General features: G+C 44.2%; 2 protein-coding genes across 2 annotated transcripts; both read right to left on the minus strand.

Annotated features, from left to right (window-relative positions):
- Positions 1-2,329: 2,329 nt before the first annotated feature.
- On the minus strand, positions 2,330-10,515 carry GLIPR1 (GLI pathogenesis related 1). The gene is made up of 6 exons (XM_009948537.2): positions 10,314-10,515; positions 7,154-7,399; positions 5,018-5,127; positions 3,915-3,997; positions 2,733-2,759; positions 2,330-2,649 (listed from the first exon to the last, which is right to left on the minus strand). Exons 1-6 carry the CDS (start codon positions 10,491-10,493, stop codon positions 2,498-2,500), a joined length of 798 nt encoding a protein of 265 aa, XP_009946839.1. The 5' UTR covers positions 10,494-10,515; the 3' UTR covers positions 2,330-2,497.
- Positions 10,516-13,294: 2,779 nt separating this feature from the next.
- Positions 13,295-18,797, minus strand: LOC104344411 (glioma pathogenesis-related protein 1). Its single transcript, XM_009948536.2, has 6 exons — positions 18,618-18,797; positions 16,263-16,508; positions 15,731-15,843; positions 14,903-14,985; positions 13,609-13,635; positions 13,295-13,521 (listed from the first exon to the last, which is right to left on the minus strand). Exons 1-6 carry the CDS (start codon positions 18,795-18,797, stop codon positions 13,295-13,297), a joined length of 876 nt encoding a protein of 291 aa, XP_009946838.1.
- Between the last annotated feature and the right edge of the window lie 8,479 nt (positions 18,798-27,276).

Consider the following 27,276-nt stretch of genomic DNA (forward strand, 5'->3'; position numbering starts at 1 on the left):
TATACAGTTCTAACACTTGTATACAAAGTAAAGAATGGAAAATAAAGTGGATTTGGAAGGGTGACAATTTTTTTCTGGTATTTTCAGAGCAGCTTGCAGTATTGCAAATTATATCCTTAAACTGATTTTAGAGTTTACAGACTTGCAAAAAAAGTACCCGAAGGCTGTATTTATAGATCACTGTTTCACATTTATCAGATGGAATTCATAGGCATATGCTATAAGATAAATGCAGACAATTAAAAGTGGTTTGATCATCCGGAGTTAAATATCTGGATTTTTGGATGTTCTTAAAATGAGATGCACTACTTGTTTAGCTTTGACTTCTTGACTTTCAGGCTTTTTTGTTTGAAAGATACCATGTTGTAAAGTTCAGGATTTTTTTCCCTTAAGCCCCAGTGATTTACAGGGTTTTTTCAATGAAGCTTTTTCGATAGTGTTCCGTTAGAGCTGCTGAAGTATGTAGTTAAATGACCGCACTGTGAATGTTTTGAACTTTAAGGGCTCTGTATTCATTCTGTTTACTCTCCTGGAGACCAAGCATAGATTAAACTAAGCAGGGGAGAATTCCTGCTGAGCTCATTTTTGCTCCCTGGACACCTTCCCCTGCATTTCTCTTTGCAATAGCAGGATCTAACTGCACGTGGCTTCAGTGGGGCAGCACAGTGCCAGGCTCCGCGCTGGGGTGGGAGCCCTGTGCAAGAGAGCGTGCACAGAGTGAGTCCTGCTGCCTGCATGCCGCTTGCCATCCCCTTTTCAGATGGGACTTCGCGGGCTTGTGTCTTGCACAAAAGAGTGGCAAAGAGACAAGTGGCAAGGAAAATAGCTGCTCTTTTTAACAGATAGTTCCATGGCCTTGCTTTTACAAAGGGGATTTTTTTTTTTTAAACACTCTCATCTGCCCAGTTTGGAAGACAGAACTGAGCTTGACGCTCTCACAAGTAGGTACTGGGGCACTGGTCACTGGAGCGTGGAAAAGAAGCTGCTCATCTGCTGCCTGGGACTGTGACGGAGGCTCTGACTGGCTATGGAGGCTCTGGTAGCCAACAAACTAAATGTAAAGATATATCAAGGGCAAAATTTGTAATTTTGTCCCCAGCCATATTTGCATTTTGAAAAAATTACTTATTCAGGGAATGCCGTGATGCTGAGGCGATCCTAGTGCAAGCAGTTAACTATATGGAAGAGTAACATGAGAAACTTTGGGTCCCGGTTCCAGTGTTTTCAGCTAAGGTCCGCCCCAGTAGTTGGGTTGGGAGTGGGTGTGCAGAAACACTGACAGGTATTGCAGGGGCAGCACCCCAGAAACAAACTGGTGAGGGGGGCTTCCGTGCTTCCTTCCCGGCAGTGTGTGCCTGTGCCCTGCAGAGGGGCATGGCGCAGAGGCGCCTAAACCCGCCTCCGCATAGATACGGATCGCTGAGGCTCAGCCGTGCGTTTGTGCAGCTCTGCTCCTGCCAGCCTGCGCTCCAGCTCAGCGACAGCGGTGGTTAGAGGACATGCCCAGCTGAGCACAGCAGCTGCCCCCGCCGCTTTCTGCCTACTCCAGATGTGCGGGTTCCAGGAGACTCATCCCTTGGCAGCCGTGGAACCAAAGGCATAACTACGGGCACGGCATGGTTTTATTTGGAGTTTTATGCCATCTTTGCCAGCATTGTGTTTCTCGGCATTGTGCAGGTTGGAGCTGAACACGGGGGGGTTTTGTGCACCAGCAGTTAAGCTTTAATTCATGTTGCAAATACACAACTGCCATACATGGGAAGCAGGAAATAATGATTTATTGTTTGAAACAGCAGTCAAAACCTCTGTGCTCAGAAAAAAAAAAAAAAAAAACAGGAAAGATTGCAGTGATACATAATCACGGGTAAACACAGGTGAAACTGTCTTGGCACATATGATGTGTTTAAAACCATATTCTAAGCAAAGAGAAGTAAGTAACAGTGGCGCCAATGCACTGCAAGACTAGGTAACACCCTGACTGCCTCAGGATGCAAATGCCAGAGCTCACAGGGGTCCAAAAATTCTTTAAAAAACCCGTTTAAATGAAAAACCTTTCCAGGCTACTCTGTATCTTGCTGGAGGTGCGTCCAAGGAAAGAGTGCAATAGGAAGGAGAGAGGTGTGTGCTCTGCCTGGGGCTGGGGCCAGGCTCCTGGGCTGGGATCCCTCCCGCCCCTCCTAAGAAAGTGTGGCAGGCAGCTGCCTGCAGCTCCACGTGCTGCCTGGGCAGCGTGTGCCCTTACCCACCGGATCCCGCTCACACCGCTCCACTTTGAAAAAAATACACGGGTAATTTAAAACCAGTTACTGTTTCTGAGCAATGAGAAAGCTGCTTATCAGCTCTCCTAGCTGCTGCCTGCAACAAAGACGGTATTTCTGTACTTCTGAATCACCTGTGGGTGCAAACAACGTTTCTGCTGGTATTTGTGCTGCTGGTAACTTAGGTGCAGGGAAGGGATGAGTTGACCTAAGTGCTGTTGTGGTCTTCTGCGAGTGTCTCACTTGGTGGCGGGTGCTATAGATGAGTATTTTGGTAGGAGCCAAGTGGCCAGAATTGCCAGTATAAGGAGTATCGGCCTTAAAACAATAACGGTGATGCAGTACTCATCACATGCAGGTCTGTCCCAGTCCGGATGCCACCTGGAATCGCCTATGAACAAAACGAGTTAATTGTTTTCAAGTATAACTGCACCAAGGGCAACAAATTGAAGCAGTAATTCTGGTGGTACTTACTAATGACTTCGTCACGCTCTGCATTTTCTGGAGAGAGAAAAGAAGTGAACGTAAGCAGACTTACACATTACAAACAGTTTGAGTCTAAGCAAAAGGGAATGAAGTGTGAGCCCCATGATGGGCTCATAAATACAGCTATGGGAGCTTTGTTTCTTTCCAGGAAGAAGCAAAGACCCACTGACTTTGGAAGAGCCCTGCAGCGACTCTCGGGGCTTTGCTGAGGAGCGCTTGATCACAGCGTATTGACTTCTCCCACCAGTGGCTGGGGTAGAGAGGACTCCCTCCCCCAGGCATGCTTCCCAAGATCGTTTTGGCTTTTGCCCAGTGCCTTGTGTTTAAGATCCTCAGCCTGTAGCTGACATTGAACTGCCCCACGTGCCAGGAACTCCCTCTCGTTCCTGTGGTGCTGGTGTTTTAAAGCCACCTTCCCGCTCTGTTAGTTCACCCAAAGTTGAGTGCTGGGGAAAAGTGTGACCTCAGCTGCCCCTGGGCAGATGTCCACAGCACAGTGCCTTGTCCTTCTTACGGGAACTGCAGAAGGTCTCCTCCCCTCCTGACTCCATCCAGCCATTGCAAAGCCACGTGCAGGAAAATCAGGTGGGCTGCCAGGGTCTCAGGCTGAGCACTGCGTCCCCGCGAAGGGCTCCCGCATGTCAGCCTGGTTCTCTGCTGGTGCTTAGGGGAAAGCAGATGGCCTGAGTGATGTTCACTGGAGCGAGCAGCTTTGGCAGTGCCGTGGCAGCTCTCCCCTCCCACAGCGGCATGGAGGGAGCAAGGTTGGCTTGGACCTGCACCAGCTGAAGCCACAGCTCATGCACCAGGTAATAACCTCGAGCCCCTGGAAGGGGACATGTGTCCCCTTCTGTGCTTCCCATTTCTGCAACCAGTAGCTTCTGGCGGGGGTAACAACGCCTTAAACTGCAGCCACTATACCTCCTGTACCATACCCTCCAGCACCTGAAAAGCAGACCCCATCCCATCACTCCCCAGGGCAGAAAATGGGCTCTTTCCACCCTCATGCCCTCTCTTTGCGCATCACTGCTTACAGGGCTTCTGACTGCAGTTTTTCAGACTATATTTAGAAGCAGGAGAGCGCTGTGCCTGCCTCCTGCCAGTAAATTTTGTGCTCTCTTTCCCTTTATATGTGTGATTGGGGAGGAGGGCTGGCTGACTTCTACTTACGACACAGCCGGTCGGCACACTGCTCGCCATTGCAGTCGCTGCACGCTGCTCCTGTCTCGTACGGGCGCTTTGGGTAATTCCCACTGTGAAGGAAAGTAACACTGCTCTCAAATCACCCTTGGGAGGAGAATGTTAAGACCTACCGCTAATTAGTTTTTAACATGGGTTTTGCTTCACTTGTGTTGATAGAGAGGTGGCTTTTGTCCTGTCCCTGAGTGCCCTGTTCCCAAGACATGCAGCGAAGATGAGGTTATGTGTAATGACGCATCCTGTTGTTTAGGAACCTGGAGACAGCAGTATTGCAAACCCGGGAATTAAAATAGTCTCAAAGCTGGGTAATTTGTGTGTGTGTAGACTGTGGGCTCTTAAAGCTGGCTGTAGCTATGGGAGCAAAAGCAGGTTCAGTTACTGTGTATGTACATGCCTATTCAACCTTGAAGAGGAGTTTCTGGTGCTGGAGAATCTCTCCTAGGTAGTGATTTCATCCATTCGTTGGTAAATATTTTAGGGGCAATGTGTGTCTCCCCCTGCTCCCTCCCTCTGCCAGCAGTGTGAGTGGCACCAGCTACCTCTGCCCAGACTCTCGGCTCAGTATTACCTGCCCACCTCTGATACTGCACCAAACGCAGCTCAGTGCTTTGCTTTGCTTGGAGCACGGCCAAAGTGAGATTTGCAGTGCACCTCAAACTCCCCATAAACACACTGAGAAGGATTTTATACACACACAACCTCAGCAGTGCTAAACTGTGGTAAAACCTCATTACTTTCAGCAAGGTGAGGCTTTCATTGCTTGGTCTAAGCAGAAGACAATCCTTTGGAGTATATTCACTTTAGGAATTGAAGTTGTGCATGCACCTTGCTTTGGCCCATGGCAGAGTTGAAAACAGTTAAGGATTAGATAGAGAACTTTTTTTACCTAGTAAAAAAAAAAAAAAAAAAGCTGGTTGGACAGAGGTGTACTTCTTTCTCTATTTTAGGGACCATTTCCCCATTTCATTTTTGGGGACACATGAATACATGGACTGATCTAATAAAGTTGCATTTTGCAGGAAGGAAGGAGTAGGGCCCAAACCCTGTGAAATATTTGTAATGAGAGATCTTACGCTGGCCCGTAGTTGCAGATGAAGTGTGCCGCATTGGTTATGGAGGAGTATGCTACACTGGGACAGAAGTGGACAGCACAGCCAACCTTGTAGCTTGTAGCCCAAACAACCTGCAAAGACAGACGGGTACGCCAGTGACAAAAGCTTTGCTTTGGCATCTGAAGCATTACGGAAAAGACTTGCCCTCCTGTTTTACAACAAATTGGCTGAGGAGCACTCCTTAGGCAAGCTTCATGGGGGAAAGCAGCAGTGATGGATATCAAAATAATAGTTTGTTCTGAAAAACGACTGATTGTTTTGCCCAATTTACCAGATGTTCGATAAAACGACTCTGAAAGAAAGAATAACTGGCTGTAACAGGTAGGTTTTCTTTCTTGCAAATGAGAAGGTGAAGTTTGTCTCCTTTGCTTCAAGGTAATCCATTAGCTTTCTGACTTTCCTGCTGGGGGAGATTAGATCAAATCTGTGCAGAAAAGGCTGCATGATCTGCTGCAGCTCCTACGAGGGCTGATTGCCCCTGTACTAAATGCAGCAGGGATGTATAGGCAAATTGCCCGAAGGCACTGGTGTCACAGGAGGAGCAGGGAGAAGGAGCGTGACCAGGCTGCAGTCCTGCCCTTTTAGCATCACGGCCGTGACTAAGATAAGCTAGAGGTGAGGGCATTATATCATCTGGTGATCCTCTTGTCTACCAGAAGCCGTTTGGTTTGATCCAGCATCCTATAACCAGCTCAAAGATTACAGTGCAGCTAAATGCTGCAGTCCTGGAAAAATAAACCCTGTGAGAGAAGCAGAGGGGAGATGAAGGCGCAACAGTACCTGAGGGCGATACAAGAGCAGTGACGACTGACTGTGTGAGAGATGTGGAGAGATCCTGGCAGCGCAGGGGATGAAGAAACGCACTCACACCTCCACCAACTCAAAAGGGAGGCCTGGCCCTTTCTGTTTGCATCTGTTTGGTGCCAGCTCTGGGAAGAAGGGACAATCCTCAGGCTCCTGAGGGTGTTCTCAGTTCAGCGGCAGAGCACAGGCTGCTTCCAATGCCATCCATAGACAACTGAATCCCTGAGGACGGTGACGGACCGAATCACAGGACCCTCCCCATCCCAGGTGGTCACCGGTTGAGGCATATGCTGGGGATGTGGTTGTGGTAACTGCAGTAATTGTACCTGGAGGAAATTTATCTTCTCCACAGCTGGGAAGGAGGGAGAGGAACAAGGGGTTCCCCGAAGCTGCAGACCCAAGGATGCCTCCCGAACCTGGCAGACATGCAGCTTCTAGCTACAGTCACTATCACCACTGACTCCAAGTGAGAATGATCTTATTTTCTCGTTCTCCCCAGTGCAAACACCTGGGATGCTCCTCTACAGACAATATGGCGAACAGCACTGAGCCTTAGTACCAGTTAAGGTGTGTTTCACCGCAGTTTCCAGATGCTGACTCTTGCTATGTCCTTGTGAGCAAGGTCAAAAAGCAATATGTTGTTACCTCTCACGGCTCCTGCATCCAAATACCTTCTCTGCACTCAAGTACCTGTAGGTGTCATTCAGACACCCTGCTAGCTTCAGCTCATCTCTTCAAGTCCTAAATGCATATGTGTATCTCTGCAGAAAATATTGCTTAGCCTCAGGTCAGTATCTAATCCCTAGAGCCACGGTTGCAAGCCATCCTGCTCTCCCAGGTTAGCCGTGGTTAGCAATTGTGGGGTTGCATGGCAGTGGCACTCCTCTCCCTCACTTTGACCTCTTTCTTTGGCAATCATGTTTGGGGAAAATGAGCACGTGAAGCTTGCAGAGCTGCAGACATCTCTTTACGTGATGGTATTTCCCCATGCCCATTGTCCTGCCGTGCACTGCAGCCCACCACCATTGTCATTGCCTGGTTTCTGGTCACTGCTTGGCTATATCTGACTGCTTGACAGCTGTCCCGTTTTCTTCCTGGAAACAAAATACAACTGGCATATTTAAAATAATAATGCAGTGACTCTTTTCCTCCCTAAAAAACATCTTGTGCACACAGACATAAGACTACAGCACTTGGAAAACAGTTCACTGAATCTTTCAACAGAAATCTAGAGTTTCTGTGTCAAAATGGCAATGCTTGTTCATGGTTTAGATGGAGAAATGCAATGCCTACCTGTGTATAGTGGCCACATGTTCTTCTGCAGGTATTGGTGGCATAATTGTAGGCGCTGACTTCATTGTACCAAGAGGTGATGGCTCCTTGCACAGTAAAAAGAGAAAGTGAGCCAGTCCAGAGGTTTTCTCCAACAGGGGTAAATTTGGGGTGAGCCTGCCCTGGATCTTTGAGGTACGTATTATGTTTAAACAGGCATTTCTTTGCCCAAGCTTTAGCGGTCTTTGCCAAATCTGGATCCCAACTCTGCAAAATAAAGACAACTAAAAATCACTTTGGTATCTTAGCAATGCAGTAATTCAGAAAAACTTTCAGGAGAAGCTGCATTTCAGTAGCGTATGTGCTTTGGATGAATTCTTTTTGCTTCTGCTGAGACTTACAGAGCTACATGGTAAATTGGCTTGTAGGTTCATTTCTGATTTGAACTTAGTTACTCATTAACCTTGAGGAAGTTTTTGGGGCAGTGGGTGATCTTGGCTGACTGGTTCTTTGACCACCAAGAGCTGTACATCAGTCAAATCCCGTGTTTGGGGTGCAATGTGCATTTCCAGGCTGTGCGATCTGTGAGAGAACGTTAATGTAATTTAAACAATGAATTTACAGGAAATCTGGAGTTTGGGGGGGTATGCTTACCATACCAATCAGACTGGAGTCTCATACAGCCTCATGCATTAAGGCCACTGCTTGCAGGTCATTTCACAAGCACATTGGGATCTTTGGGACAGTTTAAACTCAACCCCTTGGTTTGCATCTTTGTGTTTGGTGGCTTCAAACGTTAGTGCTGAATTCATAAATGTGGAATCACTCCTTCACTTACGTGGAATCACTCATTCACTTGCTATTCAATCCTACAGAAAGTGGTTATTTAAGCAATTGAGTCATATAAATGTCTTTTGTTTGGACTGGAGGTGGCGTCTGTTTTTGCTGGGCTTTCTTGTGCACACAACTTGATAGAGCAAATACAGTATTGTACCTCCTGGAAAATGCAGTACCACGAGTGTATGCCTGTAGTTCTAGTTACACTTCGTGTCATGTAAATGAAGTTGTTCAGCACTGCTGAACTATTTTGAATTGGACTTTTAAAAAAAATAAACTTCCCATGAACTCGGTTTTGGTTTTATAGCTCAGACGAGTTGCTTCCTGATTTAGGGAGGGAAAATTGAATGTATAAGTAAAAAGGGATGTGAGGCAGCAGTAAGTCAAAGCAAACTGTTGTGAAGCCCTGATGAAACTGGTGAGACTCTTTCTGCTGGTTTTGATGAGCCTTGAAACAGACGTAAGCAATGCTTCAGGGGAATGGGAAAGGGGTCACATTTATTCAGTAAAAAAAAAGTTAGATCACCATTCTTGTTTTATAATAGATGTATTACAAATATAGATGGCTGGGCTTTGTTACTAGCAGTTAAATGAGTTTCTTTCTTGTATTTTCTTTTAAAAACTATTTTTCCAAAAGGTGGAAATGCCCTGAGTTCATAGCCTTCATTTTTACATATCTAGGTGGACAGTTATCTCCAGCAAACAGAAATTCCCTGTGAAATAAAGAAGTCATCTTCTTTTCCTCATTTTTTGAAGGGCTAAAGGCCATTCAGATATGAAGAAATGTGCTGTTTTCAATTCCAATGCTTTTACTTTCATAATAGATTTAATCATGTATCGTACTTCTTTCCCCACATTAAATTCTTCCTGTGAGAGGTCATACTTAAGACTAGGGTTTTTGCAGTGTTTTAAAAGAAACTTACTATGATTTAGTTCTTGGTTTATTTGTAGTAATCTTTATTTGTTTGTTTGTTTCTTAAGCAATTTTTTTTCAGATTTCAGTTCTTTATTTTTTCAAAAGGAAAAATTAGGCACAACTTATAAAGAGGTATGCTGCTTTTTTAATACATCATAGCAAGATTTTGTTAGTGTAAGGCCAGTAAAGCAATCTACAAAACAGAGTCTAGAGCAATATGTACTGGAAGTTGATGATGCTGGGCTGAAGAAAGCTGAAGTAAAAAACACATCTACAAGAGAAACTATTGTTTCCTGTCAGGCTTGTAACTTGAGCGTGTTCACTGCTCACTTACCCCTCCCTAATGGGCACTTTTCTGGTGTTTGACAACCAGAAATGGAAAATAAGCCTTTTTTTTTTTTTTTGGATCTTCACTTGAGGTGTTGCTAATTACAGACGTGGTTATTTTCTTTCTGGTGGTGACTGTACAAGATAGTAAGAAAGAGGAAGAAAAGGAAAGAGAACAGAATTAGGACAATCATCTGAGAGATCTGTGGAGATCATCCCAAGAAACACGGTATCTCAAGTACTACCCAGTCAAACCACAAAAGGTGATGGATGTTGCAAGAGACAGGTCCCAAGCTGCTGGAATTGAACATCTCACAAATCAGAGATGGGCTTCTCAGCCATAAGCCAAGCTTTGTGCACGCATTTACAGCTTCCTGCTTGCTGGGTTTCCCATGCGCCACCCAGCAGGGAGGCAAGTGTCATGAGCCATCTGAAACGAGAGGTGGCCACTTTTGGCTATATTTTGAATCATGACATGCTGTCTTTTGCACGGTGGCTGCAGATATTGCCCCCTGATGTGGCCAAGGAGAAGGCAGGGGGGCAGAGCAGTGCAGGACCTGATGCCTCCAGTGCTTGTTCCTGCTGCACTTGTTGCTTTTTGGCTTCCCCTGCAGCCCCAGCACCTAGGAACAGCTGCTCTGTTGACTCAGCCCATGAGACGTTTCCAAAGAAAGCTTAGAGAAAGCTCTCCAACATCATTTGGCAACGGTCTCTGCTCTTGCTGGCTCAAGTATGAAAGGTTGTGCTTAGGTCTGCACATAAATTACACCCCAGGCTGTTGAGCTGCAGTGCCTTGCAATGGGGAGGCTTTTCACAGCGCAAAACGACAGCGTTAGGTTGAGGGTTGAAATATTGGGTTTCAAATGAGGAAGTTAAGCCAGACAAAACTATACACATACTTGATGACATAAAGCCATCAGATAGTCACAGCCTTTTTCTCTGCTTTAAAGAGAAGTAGCTCTTATAACCCCAGGAGATTGTGGTATTTTTCTTTTTTCCTTTTTTTTTTTTTTTGCATTTGATCACAAAAACAATCTTTGAGAATCATAAACACCATCGCAATGCTACACACTTGCATGTAAGTCATGAGCATCCCCTTACCATGTAGAGCATGTTGCTGGCTGGTGGATTCACTCCAGACCGGAATCTGTTATGGGTTCGCACACATTCCTCAATAAACTTTGGATCTCCAATACCAGGCAATGTCGATCGTTCATACGAGTCAGAGGAACGACAGAAGTGCAGTAAAGCCAGCACACAAGCAGAAAATCTGCTTGTCATGATTCTCAGCCTCTAGTCTTCCAGCTTTAAGAGCAGAGTGTTTCCGCCGTACGAGGTGGTTTTAGCTCCACCAGCAGCACTTTCCTTAGATGGTTTGTGGGCTGGACTTAGCTGTGGTAATTGAGTATGGCATTGGTCACAGGAAATGAGTCATATTTCAGGAGCGTTGCTATGAGAATAAGGAAACTGAGCTACAAGTTCACACCAGAGCTGTGGCAGCATTCTCTCTCTCTTTTTTTCCTTCTTTCTTTAACTGTGGTGGGCAAGCCTCTTCTCTCTTGTCCTTTGGGCTTCCTTGTTTTTGTTTATTTGGCCCCCACCATCCCATCCATAGCAATCACTAAACTGAAGTTTTGGATAAATTAACTGTTTTTCATGGAAACAGCACTGCTGTTAAGGCTGTTACTCTGAGCCAAAGTGCTGTAGGAAAGAATTGATTTGAACGACAACTTTTACTACAGTATGAACAATCACTTTGGTTGTACATCGAGTTATTGGAGGGGTTAAGTTTGGCTGAGAACTGCAATTTAAATGTGCTGCAGTTATTGATGGGTTTCTCCTGTGATCACATGCTTGTGCTATGTGTTGCTACCAATTTCTCCTCCCAAGCTTTAACAATTCATAATTCATTCACTGCAGCCCAAGACCCCAGGAGAGTTGGGTGCTACGAAGGCTGGTGCTGTCTCGTGTCGGGTGCCCAGCACCCATGCTGGGTTTCAAAGCCAGTAGTTGGGAGTTGATGTCCCATGCACGTTGCCTCGGGTGCCCAACATTCTCTGGTCTGACCCGCCACCATCACCACCCTCTTCCTCACACTGCCCTTAACTATCACCTGTCCATCAAGCTCAGGCCCTTTCCCACAGTCACAACCTGAACATCTCTGTTTCTTCCCACTCCAGGTTTCGTTTTAGGAATCTGCATCCTTTGAACACGTGGGTGTAGGTCCCAGTTATCACTTCTGTGCATGAATTCCTGTAGGTTTTGGGGCTGGTGGCAAGGCCACATTCAGGTTGGTGGTCCAGGGTCACACAGTGAGCCTGCAACAGCAGTCCCACTAGCACACATTAGGTCCTGTGGGTCACACACCTCTAGTTATTCATGGGGAGACTGCTTACAAGCAAAAAAAGCCCTCTGAAGGAATTGTGGATGAGAAAAACTATGTTCACAGCTCCCCTACAGACCACTCTTTAGAGCAGAATAATGTGGTGGTTTGTCCCCTGCCAGCAGCCAAGCACCCACACAGCCACTTGCTCACTCCTCCTTCCTCCGCAGGATGCAGGAAGAAAACGGGAAGACGAAAAGTGAGAAAGATCATGGGTCAGGATAAAGACAGCTTAATATGTGCCGAAAGAGGAGGGAGGAAACAAACAAAATCCCCAAGTGATGCAAAGGCAATCACTCACCACCCCCAATGGCAGGCTGACACCCAGACAATCTCTGAGCAATGGCCGCCCTGGAAGCCATCCCCCCACCTTTCTTCTTTCTCTACCCCAGTTGTTTTGCTGAACACAATTTTACACGGTATAGGATATCCTTTTGGTCAATTCAGGCCAGCTGTCCCAGCTGTGTCCCCTCCGAACCATTTGCCCACCCCCAGCCTACTACCTGCTATTGCTACATGCAAAAGACAGCTGCAGACAAGAAGTGACAGTTGTGAAATTAAGTATGCATATCTTCTTACATGGTGACATTTTGCAGCATATGACAAAAGCCCAAACATCTAGAGGTCATTTTTATTCTGTGGGATGCTATACTCTTTCAGAGCTGCAACGTGGCTCAGAATTTGAGTCACTGTGTTCTCAAAACATTAGGACTAAGATAAAGGAGAAGAAACAGCTTTAAATATTGATAGCACAGTTATGCATTGCCAATATCAGCCAGAATGTCTTAGCTTGAAGGATGGGTTTGTTTCCCTTACTTACAAATGTATATAGGAACAATTGGGGTCGAGGGCTAAATGTCTCTAAAATTAAACTAACAAACTGAATCTATCAATGGTTGGGGCTTTTTTAACAAGGCAGAGATCTTGCATGTCTGAACCAGAATCTGTCCTGGGCCCATTTCATCTTCCTTTTCCTGGTTTTCCTCCCTGCTCCCCCACTTCCCCTGCCTTCAAGTTCAGGATGGCTGTCATCGACTCTGTATTTCAGATTTTGTCACCATCTCACTCCTAAGCTCTCCCCATTGACACCCCATCTTAATCCTTGCTCTATCAACTTTCCCTGGTATCCCTCTAGCCATGGAGGACAGAGCTTATCTCTGAACAGAATAGCACAACTGACAATAGAGTAACTTTAACGGAGACTGATACACATAGGCTAAACATAGTAAGGGACAAGCTTTACTCCTTCTTTTCATAAAAAGTAATACATACAGTTAAATCTCCATTATCTGGGGAAAACGATGTCTGGGGTAATTGAAGGTTAATGGGGATGAGTTATTGCTTCTTTTGGACACAGTGTGCTGCTTCAGACATGTCTTTGTGATGCCCCAGGCCTCCAGGATGCTTCTCAGCATATATAGTAATATATAGTCTACATGGCCCCTGTAGCAATCTATCCCTGATCCATAGCTAAGAGGCTTGTACAGACGTAGAAGTGTGTTGCGGCTACTCACAATAAATGATACTAACTCTATGCACAGCCACTTGTATCTTGCTTTGAGTGAAGAAGCAGCCTTTTCTATGCTGGATAAACATCACAAGGGAAACAGAGAGATAGCCAAGTGGGTTTTTTTTAAATGTGTGCAATTCTCTGAGAGTAATACAGCAGTAGGATCACTATCAGTATCTTAATTGATTGTTACTCATAAAAAAATGGGTGTGGAAACCACTGTTGTACCAGAAGAGCAGCACCAACACTCAGTACCAAAAACAGTGGCCTTAAAATTGAAACGGTAAGACAATATTGGTCACATGAGGGATGTGGATGCTCAGCAGGTGGGATGTATGGTGGCGTGGGAGGCCTGGGGGGATGGGGCCGTGGTGGCTGGGGCTGTGTATCCCAGTCTGGATACCAGTAGGCATAATCTAAAACACAGTAAAGAAACAGGTGTTAAGACCCATCAAACTTAGCCATACTTATAGGAAAGCAATTAAGAACATTTTGATACGTACTTATCAGCTTCTCACGTTCTGTACTTTCTGTAATGAGATCGGAAGAGGAAATAAGTGGTGGTTCTTAATGTAAAGAGGTAAGCCATTGCTGGTGCCTGGCTGACCACACTGACAATGCCAGTCAGTGCCTAAAACATCCTGCAAGGGGGAAGCAGGCCAACAAGAGCAGGTTCCCAACTGGTGTGGGGCTCATAATTTCTACTGAATTGGAAGAGAAGCAGAAAAGAAGCAGCTGTATTAGGAAGAACTTGTGTCATGGGGAGGAAGGAATAGCAAATAAAAACAAAACATGGAATTTATTTAAAATTTATATACAAACCAAATTTAAGTAGTTACAGACAAATATAACTACTCAATTTATCACAGAAGTACACCTTTACTAACAGTTTTGTTGCATTTGTAGGACTGCCCACATGCATCCTATTGGAATTGCTAATTTGCCCTATAGGAGAATATGGTAAAACAGGTTGTAGGATCTAGCACTTAATTTTTAAAGGCTCTCTTCCTCCTCCCCCTTCCTCTAGTCTTTGAGATGTTTCTATTTTTCCTGTGATGCATCAGACTTCAAGATGAGTCAGCCAGGATATCACAGAAGGAAATAAGAGTACCAAATGTTCGATTATTTCTACAGCTGAAGCTATCTTGAACCTGGCTAGTAGATACCATTCCCCTTAAACCTCTGTATAAAATCAGTATATGATTTAAGACATTGTTGCATGTCCTTTAATCTCTGTTTATTTAAAACACTATTTCTGACTGATTTGGGACTAGGTGTAATGAAGTAAAGGTCCACGGCTGCAGACTGCTGTAGAAAAACAAGCTCTTGCTGCTGCATTTCAGAAAATTGTGGAACTTTGAAATAAGCGTGCTTTTCAGTTTAGTCTTATTACTGGTTCAGAACTATAGTTGTCTGGAAAATGTGATAGGCTTACTAAAAAAGCAAGAAAGCAGAAGTTAAATACACTATTTCAGCTAGGAAAGAAGAACCAGTCTGGGAGTATTTGTTGGGGCTAAAGTTTTAGATTTGACTTCCTGATCAGATAAAAGGCAGAAAGTATTCTAACCAATACTTCTTTTCATCAGAAACTCTGGCTTCTACCTCTGAGAGCCTTCAACAGCAGAGTATTTAAATTAATTCCTTCTTACACTATTCTTACCAGGGTTTGATACTGTTGCTGTACTGGCCTACAGACCCACTACGTACTTAGTGCAAACTGGCTCATTGTTATATTACCACTGATAATTATGCCAGTTTTATTTCTATGCAACTTTCTTGGTTGAACACTGGTCTTACCACAGAGCTTGTCTATGCACTTCTCATTACTGCATCCGCTGCATGGTCGTCCTGTTTTATACGGTTTTCTTGGGTAATTCCCCCTGCAAAGCAGAAGAACAGTATTTTGTCAGCTCAGTCATTTGAAAAGCAATTTAAATACGTGGTTTCATCAGATTGTTAGAATAATTTATCAAGAAAAACTGGGGGGGGGGGAGCCTTTATCCAAAACCCCATCATATTAGATCATATTAAAGCTCTCACTGGCATGGGGAGCAGCTACCTGGTGACTCTTGCCACTTGAAATTAATGAGACTTCTCAGGCAATACTGTATTATTCAGCGTAAGCACACAAGAATCTGCCTCTAGTCCCTCATTACACACCTGTATTTTAAAAACAAATCTGTAAAAGGTAAGTCCAGATATTGCAAGGTATGAGATAAACTAGAGGACTTGTCTTCCTTTTATTTCTTCAGTTAAAATGTCTTGTTTGAAGTTTGGGTGGCGCCATAAAAAGATGTAATCTTTCTCAAGAGGAAAGCTTGCACCTTCACCGCTTTTCCTGCAGAGGCTGAAGCCAAAACTGATTTTATTTCACCATCTTGGTTGTGGTGAGTGCTCTCAGCTATGACCAGCTCACCTGCTTTTTTAGAAAGGGATTTTCTGCAGCTCCAGCTATGTCCAGCAGGTTCTGCTATCAATGGCCATGGGAAGTATCCCTTGGACTAGTGACATGTGGATGTGGCTTCTTCTGAAATTTCTTACAACTCTTCCCATCGTTGTTAGCAGTTATAGGATTTTTAACAATTAAAAAAAAAAAAACCAAAACAAATGCCATAATTAACTTACGCCGGCCCATAGTCACAAACAAAATGTGCTGCTCTGAAGAGTCCTGGAAAATTTTCAACTGTATTGCAGAAATGAACTGCACAGCCAACTTTGTAACTCTCTGCCCAAACGACCTGAAGGGCAAAGGGAAATATGTAATGCACCTGTCCCAAGACTGAAAAAGCAACAGCATTATGGGAGGAAGGAGGAGGGAAGGATCTTGTGGAAATTTAAAACAGTTGACACAGGAGCAACATCAACAACCCAAAGGGCAGTTGAGACAAACGACCGATTGATAGACAGTTTTGCATTTATTATCTGGCTCCCCTGGAAACATGAAATTGTCAGCAGATAATCCCTTTCCACCATTAGTGGAAGTAGGATTCGAACATCTCTGGGGCTCAGAATATTTCTTTCCAATTTCATGCAGCAATGAACCAAGTGGGTGAAAATCCCTGCTATAGTTCCTGTTCCAAAGCAGTCTGTTCCAAGCCTGCACCTGGATTTTCTGTGAAACCATTACATTATAAACCGTTGGGCATGTAAAGCTCACCTGCGTGTAGTGACCACACATGCCAGTACACCTATTGGTGTAGAAATCATAGTTGCTGACTTCATTAAACCAGTCATTGAGAGCTTCATCCACAGAGAAGATGGTGGCTGTGCCAGTCCAGATGTTTTCTCCAACAGGCGTAAAGGTGGGGTGCACCTTCCCCGGCATTTTAAGGTAGATATTGTGCTTAAACTTGCACTTCTTTGCCCACGCTTTGGCAGTCTTAGCTAAAGCAGCATCCCAGGACTGCAGAAAAGGAAGAAAACATAATATAACCTGCACCGCAGTGGCCTAGCTGAATTCAAACCTTTTTAAACAGAAACTTGTAAGGATCCTTTTCTATTTCCCATCCCTGCATGCAGTTTCTTTCTCTGACTTGACAGTTCTACTCCCACAGCATTTTTTTCTCTTCTTTCTCCCTTAGATGTTGCAGGACAAGTAGTATCTATCCACTGTCCTGTGGTATCTGACTTGTTAAAATATTTAGAGCTGGACTGCAGTCTCTAAGCTGCTATGCCTGAGAGGAGGTAACTGGGTGAAACCCCCAGCTGTAGAGGGACTTTGTGCCTAGGAGACGCTGGCTGTCCAGGGACTTGCACTTTATCTCTAGACCAGATATGAATTCTGATAATATCATAACTTGCATAGTTATCTCTAGACCAGATATGAATTCTGTTCTGCTGGCCAGGCCAGAGAGGAGAAGAGTTACAATTGCTCCCTTTGTCAGCCCCTTCTGCCTCTTTGCTCTTCTTCCTCTGTGTGGCCAAAGCAAATAAAACGCTTACTCATCTCTGCTGGGCTGAGGAAGATCCATTCCCATCCTGACTGGCACAAGTGATAGTTTGCGAAACCAGTCTGGGAGACTTGCAGAAAGATTTTATGTCACTGAATGACCAGGCAATAAAATGTCAGGTAAAATTCAACACAGAGAAATCTAAGTTAAGGGATATGAGGAAAAAAACAAACAAATAAAAAATTTTGACTTTGTGTTTATAATGACAGGCTTGGAGATGGCTATTACCACTTGTAAATCAACGTTTAGTAGTAGGCTGAAAAGCACATAAAATGTTAGAAAATCCTTGAAAAGAAATGGAGAATAAAACCATATATATAATTACACTACTGTAGAAGTCCTGTTCTTAAGAAGGGAACACTAGAACTGGAAAGGGTAGAGAGAACATGGAGGAGGATGATCATCCTCAAGTATAGAGGGCTTTCATAAAGCAACAGAGTGCTCTGCAGCTTTGATCAGAGACAGCTGGACATCTTGTGTGAAGTAGGTAAATAAGTAATAATTACTTGCTCCTTCCAATGCGAAGACCAGAGACTACCAAACAAAGCTAGGAATTAACAAGTCAAAATCAAACACAATGAGATATCTTCACACAATTTGTGGTTGGGCTGTTCAGTGCAGCTCTTTGCTACATGATGCTAGCGATGACAAAAACTTGCATGAGCTCAAAGCTCAAAAAACAACATACAAGAAAAATCCATCAAGAGCTTAAATACAGTGCAACACCTTTGATTCAATAAGTTTCTATATATTTGACCTGCTTGTTAATCCAGGCTTGCTAGATCTTTGGTCTGAGCAGTTAAGTTTGCTCTTACGTGCTACCATTTTAAATTAAACATTATTTTTTAAAATGGCAAGAAATTAAAATCACAAGTAGCCTGAATTTTACCCTTTTACTATGAACTCCCTTTCATAGAAATGATTCATATTGTGCACACAGTTATGCATTTAACTTCCTTTCCATCTATGCAGCACTGCTGAAGGACTCAGAGTAATGACAGGAACTGACTGGGGTTACCTCCCTCTGCTACCTTTTTCATTATGTATTCCACCAAACAAGCTGAGACTTATCCATAGCCTGTCCTGATATCCACTGTATTTATAGGAAGCTCTGCTTTTCAGCCCAGATATTAGTATCCCTGTCTTCAAATCCTGCTACAGCAAATGAAGGTCAGGTATCTAAATGGACGTCCTGGCAAATCCCTTTCTTCAACACATGTTCTAGATTGGAAGAAACAAGGAGAGATGACAGATTTTCAACAAATCCTGCTGTGCAGATTGCCTATTCAGGAGCTTTTTAATACCAAACAGCTTCCCTGTATGAAACCTGGACTAACATAAAGCAGATTACTGTCACTTTGAAATTCCCTTGAGATTATTGAAACTGAGCAATACTGTGAAAATTAATGTCTTTTATATCTCCTACAAAGAACTAACTTATACAGTACAGAAATCATGGGCAGAAAGGGAAAGAAAAGCACAAAGCAAATGAAGAATCAGACAGCCTAAATCAGCAGCACAATCTATATTAATTTCCAAACAGATCACAAACACCTCCTTACCATGCGAAACATATTGCTGGCTTGTGGATTCACTTTGGACCGAAACACGTTGTGAGCTCTCACACAGTCTTCAATGAATTTTGCATCTTCTATGTCAGGCAAGGGATATTGTGGAGAAGTATGACAGCAAACAAAGAGATCCAGTAAGAATAACGCAGCAAAGAAAAATGCGATTTTCATAATTCTTCAGTGCTTTCAGTATTTTTTTTTAGGTTTCTAAAAGCAAAATCTCTTAGGTGGAGATAATACTGGCAAGCGGATCTTCAGAGTTGTCCTCTGGGTGTGGAAGCACTTGAAACCGTCAAAGTAACAGGAAGTGAAATTGCTTCATAAGATAGATCTCTACCTGACATCATAGCTGGCTGTCCAAGGGTAAACCACGAAACAGGCATCTGCCATGCATATTAGCAAGGAGCAACACTCCAGGTATACATCTGTCTTTTCTTTGAGTGTGCTCCATTCTGGTTGACTGCCAAACCATTTTGTGACTGTAGGTCTTATCTGAAAGATGCTGCAGAACAGCTTTCCTAAAACCTGAGTCAACCATAAAAATTGTAGCTTTGACAAAATACAAATCTGCTGTTCAGCTGATTTTCCTACAGAATGGTTTAGTCATATCAGCTCAATTAAAATTACTTTGCAGGACCTTGCTTCCATTTCAGAATGACTCGAGGAATAAACAGAATTAGGGGAACTGCATATATTGAAATTTGACCCCACCACAAGAAAAAAAAAGTTCCTGAACAACACCTTACTGCAGAACAGACCTTCTGACCTGGTTTTCTGTGTAACAAAAGTATGCAAGAGCATAAGAATAACCGTATGTTTTAAGAGCTAAGGTCTTGTAACTCAGATTTAGGTAAGTTTACAGAGAAAATATGTTGTAGATTGTAAACAACGTTCATGGGTCTGATTCCCTGCTCAGTTTTACAGGTATGCCTTATCCTGCTGAACACTTGTGGAAATGACCATTCTGCCATTGCCTCCTCTGTTTGAATGATGGCTTTTCCCTCTTAAATAATACCTTTGAATTGCTTCAGAGTCTTTTAACAACCCAGACACCTAATTCAGATAGGCTGAAGGACCTGTAGCCCTCCCACACCATCACAGCTACACCTATCTAGGCTATTAATGGGAGCCATATAATTAAATATTTCTCTGTGTGCACATGCTTACACAGAATCACAGAACGGCAGGGGTTGGAAAGGACCTCTGGAGATCAGCTAGTCCAACCCCCCTGCTAAAGCAGGTTCACCCACAGCAGGTTACACAGGACTGCATCCAGGTGGCTTTGGAATATCTCCAGGGAAGGAAAATCCACAACCTCCCTGGGCAGCCTGTTCCAGTGCTCTGTCACCCTCAGAGTAAAGAAGTTTTTCTTCATGTTCAGGCGGAACTTCCTGTGCTCCAGTTTGTGCCTGTTGCCCCTTGTCCTGGCACTGGGCACCACTGAAAAGAGTCTGGCCCCATCCTCTTGTCACCCACCCTCTAGATTTGTAAGCATTGATAAGGTCCCCTCTCAACCTTCTCTTCTGCAGACTAAAGAGCCCCAGGTCTCTCAGCCTTTCCTCACAGGAGAGATGCTTCAGTCCCCCAATCATCTTTGTAGCCCTCCGCTGGACTCTCTCCAGTAGTTCCCTGTCCCTCTTGAACTGGAGGGCCCAGAACTGGACACAGCACTTCAGATGTGGCCTCACCAGGGCAAAGTAAAGGGGCAGGAGAACTTCCCTCAGCCTGCTGGCCACACTTTTCTCAATGCACCCCGGGATGCCATTTGCCTTCTTGGCCACAAGGGCACACTCCTGGCTCATAGGTAACTTGCTGTCCACCAGAACTCCCAGGTCCTTCTCCACAGAGCTGCTCTCCAGCAGGTCGACCCCCAGCCTGTACTGGTGCCTGGGGTTATTCCTCCCCAGGTGCAGGACCCTACACTTGCCCTTATTGAACCTCATTAGGTTCCTCTCTGCCCAGCTCTCCAGCCTGTCCAGGTCTCACTGAATGGCAGCACAGCCTTCTGGTGTGTCAGCCACTCCTCCCAGTTTTGTATCTGTCCTGGTTTGGGCTAAACCAGAACAAATTCTGTTTCAGTGCTTTAACTTTTCAGTTAAGTCTCCTCTAACTAACTGCACTGTCTGAAACAGCAGCATGTTTTTCCAGACAGTGACTGTTCCTAGCAGTGATAAGGCCTGATGTTTATAGTTCGTACCAAGGAATGGTCTGCAGAGAGGCCCTTGCTTATACTTGTTCTTGTAGTGACCAAGAGAGGCTAAATCTCATACTCCGTGTTGGGGTGCCAGGAGTGAAAAGGGTCACAAGCACGAGAAAGGTCACACCTGCAGGGAGGAGTGAACCGGACAGGTGACCCAAACCTGACCAACAGAGTATTCCATCCCATGTACGTCATATTCAGTATAAAGCTGAGAGATCACAAGGGTCAATCTGTCTTCTTTGATGGCCGACACCTGAGGAGGACTCTGTCTGTTCTTCTGTTGTCGATCCCGATCCGTGCATCCCTGAATCCAGTGCTTGAGTCCAGCTCCTGCATCCCGTTCCTGCCTGCTGCCGAGTCCAGCTTGGGACTGCCCCAGTGCCAGCCCTGCAGCATCACTGGTGACATATCGTCATCAGGGTGGGGGGAGCTGGGTTCAGTATATTGGTTTTGTATCTGTTTGTATCTATTTGTACATACTGTATATATTTCGTTATTTCCTTATTATTTTCTTTCATTGTTACTGTTTCATTAAAGCTGTTTTAGGGTTTTTTTCCAAACCATAAATTCTCTCTCCCTTGTTCTCTCTCTTTTTCCCTTTCGGGAGGGAAGAGGGGTTAATAGAGAGTGTCTGCCATTCGTTAGTGGCCGGCCCAGCCTCAACCTGTGGCAGTATAATCAGCAAACTTGCTGAGGGTGCACTCTGTTCCTTCATCCAGGTTGTAGATGAATATGTTGAACAGGACCGGACCCAGTACCAACCGCTGGGGAGCACCACTAGTCAGTGGCCTGCAACTAGACTCAGCACCACTGATCACAGCTCTCAGAGCTCTGTCCTTCAGCCAGTTCTCAATCCACCTCACTGTCCACTCGTCTATCCCACATGTCCTAAGCTTACCTATGAGGATGTGGTAGGAGACAGTGTCAGAAGCTTTGCTAAAGTTGAGGTAGACAACATCCACTGCTTTCCCCTCATCCATCCAGCCAGTCATGCCATCATAGAAGGCTATCAGGTTGGTCAGGCATGATTTCCCCTTGGTGAATCCATGCTGACCACTCCTGATAATCTTCTTTTCCTCCACGTGCTTGGATGGAGGTGAGGCTGACTGGTCTGTAGTTCCCCGGATCCTCCTTTTTGCCCCTTCTGAAGACTGGAGTGACACTGGCATTCCTTCAGTCCTCAGGCACCTCTCCTGTCCTCCATGACCTGTCAAAGGTGATGGAGAGCGGCTTAGCAATAACATCTGCCAGCTCCCTGAGCACTCGTGGGTGCATCCCATCGGGGCCCATGTATTTGTGAGTGTCCAGTCTGGCTAAGAGATCCCTAACCCAATCCTCCTCGCCCAAGGGGCAGTCTTCCTTCCTCCAGACTTTCTCTCCTACCTCCAAGGTCTGGGATTCCTGAGACCAGCCTCAGCAGTAAAGACTGTTTATGGATGTCCATGCATTACTAACTGTCGACACCCTCCTCTTAGCCCTGCCATGATTTGTTGACAAATCCATGGAGGTAGGGGCAGCTGTGTGAGGCAACAAAGTTGGAGAGGGGGGCCTTCTGGTGTTTCGGAACTTTTGGGAGAGAAATAAAAAGCAGGCCTCCAATTATTCTTGTTGGACAGCCCTCACCAATGAACAGCCCTCAGAGGCACAAGACACCTAGGCAGAGAGGGAACTGAACAAGTATTCTCTCTTCTTCCCCTTTTCTTTTACAATAGTTTTCTGTGCTTTGAAACTCCCACAGTAAGATCACTATTTTTTTTCTCTAATAAATTATTTGTTTAAGAAAGATCAAGCCAAAGTGGTAAGTGGGAGGAAACTGGCCACTTTCTCTTTCTCCATGGGCACAACAAGCTGGGTGCAAGACGCTTTTGGTCCTGTCATGTCCTTGATGCATGAGGCACTACTAATCATCTTGAACTCTCACCTCCCTCATCAAGTATAGGGAAGTAGGAGGTAAAGCACCCACCCTGACACAACCCCAGTCCAAGGTGGTAGTCACACTTGTAGCCCAGCCATTGGCTTTTAGCTCTAGTCACTTTACCTGTTCCTCTATCAGAGGCTGGCTGTGGCTCCATCTGCCTCCAGAACATGTATGCCAAGGTCATGACCACACCTAAATTTACTAGATCCACCTGCTGACTCTGCCACCTGGTGTAGCACTAACAGTGCCAAGGTCCCTTGCCTAGCAGACGTAGTTTCTGGTCTCTTCTGATGTCATGGTCTATCCCAGAAACTTTGTGTGGGCATTGGCAAAGGTGATGAGGCCCTCAGCTGTGGTGGGACATTTTAAAAGTACAGGAAGATGGCCTCTTGCTGTCATTGGTGACTGCTGGTCAAGCTGGGATGGTGAAGGGGATCTTGGGAGGGAGGTTTCTTCCTGTGGATGCCATTACCTTCCATCCTACCAGAGGACAGAGGTTGGTCTCTCCTGTCAGCTGCTTGCTTCTGGGCTACAAAGACCCTCCAATCCACCACATGCACTCCTGAAGCCCACAAGGTACCATCCAGGTGCCACTGGCAGTATGGTGTGTGCATGGAACACCAGGTAATAGAGAGATCCTTAGCTCAAATTATGACAGCTTAGATCATTATGGTGAATGGCCCTCTTCCCTGCTTCTAAGCTGCACATAGAAGGCCTGGCCACTGCTTAGTTCCTTTGAAAACCATCTTGCCTCTTTTCTAAACTGGGGTCAACTGAGTTCAGTTTACTGGCAGTTATTTTTTCTCCAGCTGAACATTACCTTGAAATAAGAAAGTATGTTTTCTCTTTCTTTTTCTTTTCTAACAATGCCTATGCAATATAAGACAATCTAAAGCCTTTGGTCAGCTAGACTTAATGTAAAGCCATGATTATATTACAACTACATGCAATTTGCACAAAAATTACCACCACACTAAAACTGCACCATTAACTTAGCAATGCAGTGATCTTGCAGTTATATATGTATGTGGTTGAAATTCTGTGCTTGGAAACTGAACTGAGATCTCTACGAAGTAGGAAATTTTGACATATCCAGGATAGCCCCTGTTGTAAGATACTTTCCTGCAGAGATGACTCTGGCTCCATCTAGTGGTTCTGTCTATAATCAAAGCAGAAGTCCAGCCTGCCCTCAAGCATCTATAACCAATGTTTTCACAAAAAGAAATTTGCCAGAATTAATCAGTGCATCTTGTAAAACAGATTAAAATTAAGCTTTGGGATTTGGGTATCACCTTACATTTGTCTGGACAATACAAGCGTTGTCTATCCCTGCAGACAACAGATCTCAAGCGAAATTTAGCACAATGAGCTGGGTACGGGCAGGAAGCTGTACAGCCCAATGATTTTGAAAAAATCCCCACATTTACATCCCCCTTTCTCAGTCCTCACCTGCTTTCAGTTTAAGATGGGTGGAAAAGTAAGACCTCAGATTCTTAGTTTTGGATAATGTACAATTCAGCCAGAGTGATACAGGCTGGTAGAATACAGACTATTACAGATATCCAAGATGCTTGAGGATCTGTAACATTATGTTTAATTTTGTCCTCAAATCATCAACTTCCCTACATTGTTATTTGTGTTGGGGAGAGAATCTGTTTGTCCTTTACCTTGTCAAGCTGAACAAACAGGGGTGGATCTGCTGGGTTTTCTTGTTCTATCTGCAGGATTAGGCAGCTGCAAGATTACTTGGCCTGCCAGACCTGTGAGTAAACTGATACTCTGACATGCATTGCTACTTCTATTACACAAACTCACCTCAGGGCAGAAAACAGATTAAGTGAAAGGATGGTGGTGGTACTCGATTTCCACAAGAATTATTTTGTAATACATTATTCTGTATTTATGAAAAGTTTAAAAATCTTGCCATTATTTTGTAATAATGAAGCTATTAACAGCCTCACAGTTAACAGGAGAGGCCATCAGTATGTGGCTGGGCTGCAGGTAGCTTTACTGTCGTTTTGGTTAGGAGAATTTGTGTAGTGCTGCTTAGCGCAACTACGTCCCTCGGCCCAAGGGAGCAAAATCACACTGCACTGCTTGCTGCGCCCTCTCCACAAACTGCAGGGATGTCATACGGACCAAAGAACAAGAGGCTGGTAGGTGTTCTTTCCCCTGTGGTGCCCACCTCCTGCCAGTCAAGATGCCCTTTTATCACATCTACTTTGCCCCTCAAGGACAGCCTGTTTCTCTTCCTTCCCTCAATCGAAGGATAAGGGAAGTGTGAAGCACTCACTGAAGGCTGCCTCGTCCCTTTGGTCACAGCTCTGCTAAAGACTGTGAAGGGAAGATGGATAGGCAGTAATAATGCTGCGGAAGACAACAGTCTCTTGAACCTTATAAATACCTGAAGGGAGGGTGTACAGAAGAGCCAGGCTCTTTCCAGTGGTGCCCAGCAACAGGACAAGGGGCCATGGGCACAAACTGAAACACAGAAAGTTCCCTCTGAACATCAGGAAACACCTTTATACTGTGAGGGTGACCAAGCACTGGCACAGGCTGCCCAAGGAGGTTGCAGAGTCTCCATCCTTAGACATATTCAGAAGCTGCCTGGACATGGCCCTGTGCAACCACGTCTAAGTGGCCCTGCTTGAGCAGTGCTGTTAGACCAGATGAACTACAGAGGTCTCTTCCAACCTCAACTGTCCCGTGATTCTGCGATTCCTTGATGGAGCCAAAGCTTCAGCAGGTTCTACAGGACAAAGGATTTAGCATGATCGCAACAACATAGATACAGGAAGCTTGTTATAGAGTACAAGTATATGCCCAGCTGGACAGGATCTCTGGTTATCTTCCTTGTGCTTCACGCATGATTTAAAATTCTTGAACTTAAAAGACTGCATTTTTTCATATTTGTTTCTTTCTTTTTAAATTCCAGGTGTTTGAAAAATGAGAAGGCTTTTCTCATCTTAAGCCTCTTTTCACCTCTGGATAACACCAGAAATGGTTGGTGCATGGCAGCAGCATGGAAGTGTGAAAGTTCAAGAACTGCTACAATACTATTGGAATCTCATGGAATAACACCCAGGAATCTCCTGAGAGAAGATACAGCAAGCCATTACAGTTCACATCAATGCTGTTTTTAAAAAGGGGATCTTAGAACGAGCTATCTTCTCAGCCATTCAGAGATTTCATCCCAAAGACACCAAACTGAGGAACGGGGCAAACTACATGTATTTTGTGCGGACACCACAAGAACCAGCACTGAGGACAGAAACCTAACATCACAAGTTCAGGAAAGCAGAATGAAAAAACATTTTCATGGATGGAAAATTACTTCAGTGATTGACACGGGATCTGATGGCATCACTACCTGCAGATCATTCAGTGTTGCAAATTCCACACTGCTTAGCTCAGGAAAACCACTAAAAGTATGTCTCAGATGAAAGGCCTACTATCAGCCTGGCACAAATATGGCCAGTAGGAACCGAGGTTTTTCTAAAGCTTTGGGAGACTGCAGAGCTCTTTTTCAACTTTTTTGCCTTCTCTCCAAGGCATACTCTGCTTGTTATGGCCTTAACTGTAACGGAGTTACTAAATGACAAGAAGGACAGTTACTCTCAGGCACAGGAATTACTGTGCTGGATGTGAATTTCTTCCAGGTTATCTCACAGCTCCAAGTAGGAAAACTTAGGTTTTAACAACCGAATGTAAATGGCGGGTATTGTTTGTAAAAAGGCAGCATCTTAAAACGATGCAATATTAACACTTCAAAACTTGAAAGAGCTTTATTGATGTAGCAAATTTTGTATTTCAGGTACTAAGGAAACTTTTCTTCCTTACAGACATCTGAAATTTAGCTCTGAAGTCAGCTTTTCAACCCTACTACAGCATCTAAATAATGATTTTATCATCAGAGATGGTGAATATCAGCAACTTTCAGGTAAACCAATGGGAATATCTGCTGCTCAGGAATTTTCATAATGCACAATTTTGCATGTAGGAGCCGCCTATTTATGAGCTTAGGTATGTAACAGTCTTCTAGATTTGAGAATGTAATTCAGGTTTTAAATAATAAAACTTGTATTTGAAAAGCCTATTCTGTATTTTAGTAATTTTAGAATAGAGAACTTATAGAAAAGAATAGCTAGCACACACCTAATTTTAAATTAATCTACAAGAAAAGGCTATCTTACTTTCTTTGAGGCTTATAATGTTGGGTTTTTATATAATCAATGGAATTATCAGTATAGATTTAGATAATAAATTGGAATGATTTAGACCTAAATTGTCAATCACACACAGAGAAAGCATAAGACAAATTAGTTCCTAAAGTTGAACCCATAGAAGCTTCCTTTAGGCTCAGTTTGAGTTCTGAACATCAAGAAAAAAGCAGAATTAGTAGGGTTTTTTTATTTGTCCATTTTACAATAATGGTGAAACATTAATAAAAATGAACTTTCATACAGTCATATTGGCATTCACTAGAAAAGACTAACATACAATCAGGAAAAAAATCTAGTTTCCTATACTGG

The sequence above is a fragment of the Leptosomus discolor genome, chromosome 1 (genome assembly GCF_034619465.1).
Source record: "Leptosomus discolor isolate bLepDis1 chromosome 1, bLepDis1.hap2, whole genome shotgun sequence".
NCBI lineage: Eukaryota > Metazoa > Chordata > Aves > Leptosomiformes > Leptosomidae > Leptosomus > Leptosomus discolor.

Coding starts and splice junctions, on each gene's coding strand:
- GLIPR1 (XM_009948537.2), bottom strand. CDS start 10,493: ATGACAAGCAGATTTTCTGCTTGTGTGCTGGCTTTACTGCACTTCTGT. Junction 3,998..5,017: donor ATCTGCAACTACGGGCCAGC/GTAAGATCTCTC, acceptor TTTCCTTCACAG/TGGGAATTACCCAAAGCGCC. Junction 2,650..2,732: donor AGAGCGTGACGAAGTCATTA/GTAAGTACCACC, acceptor TTTTGTTCATAG/GCGATTCCAGGTGGCATCCG.
- LOC104344411 (XM_009948536.2), bottom strand. CDS start 18,797: ATGAAAATCGCATTTTTCTTTGCTGCGTTATTCTTACTGGATCTCTTT. Junction 16,509..18,617: donor CCAGCAATATGTTTCGCATG/GTAAGGAGGTGT, acceptor CCTTTTCTGCAG/TCCTGGGATGCTGCTTTAGC. Junction 13,522..13,608: donor AGAACGTGAGAAGCTGATAA/GTACGTATCAAA, acceptor ACTGTGTTTTAG/ATTATGCCTACTGGTATCCA.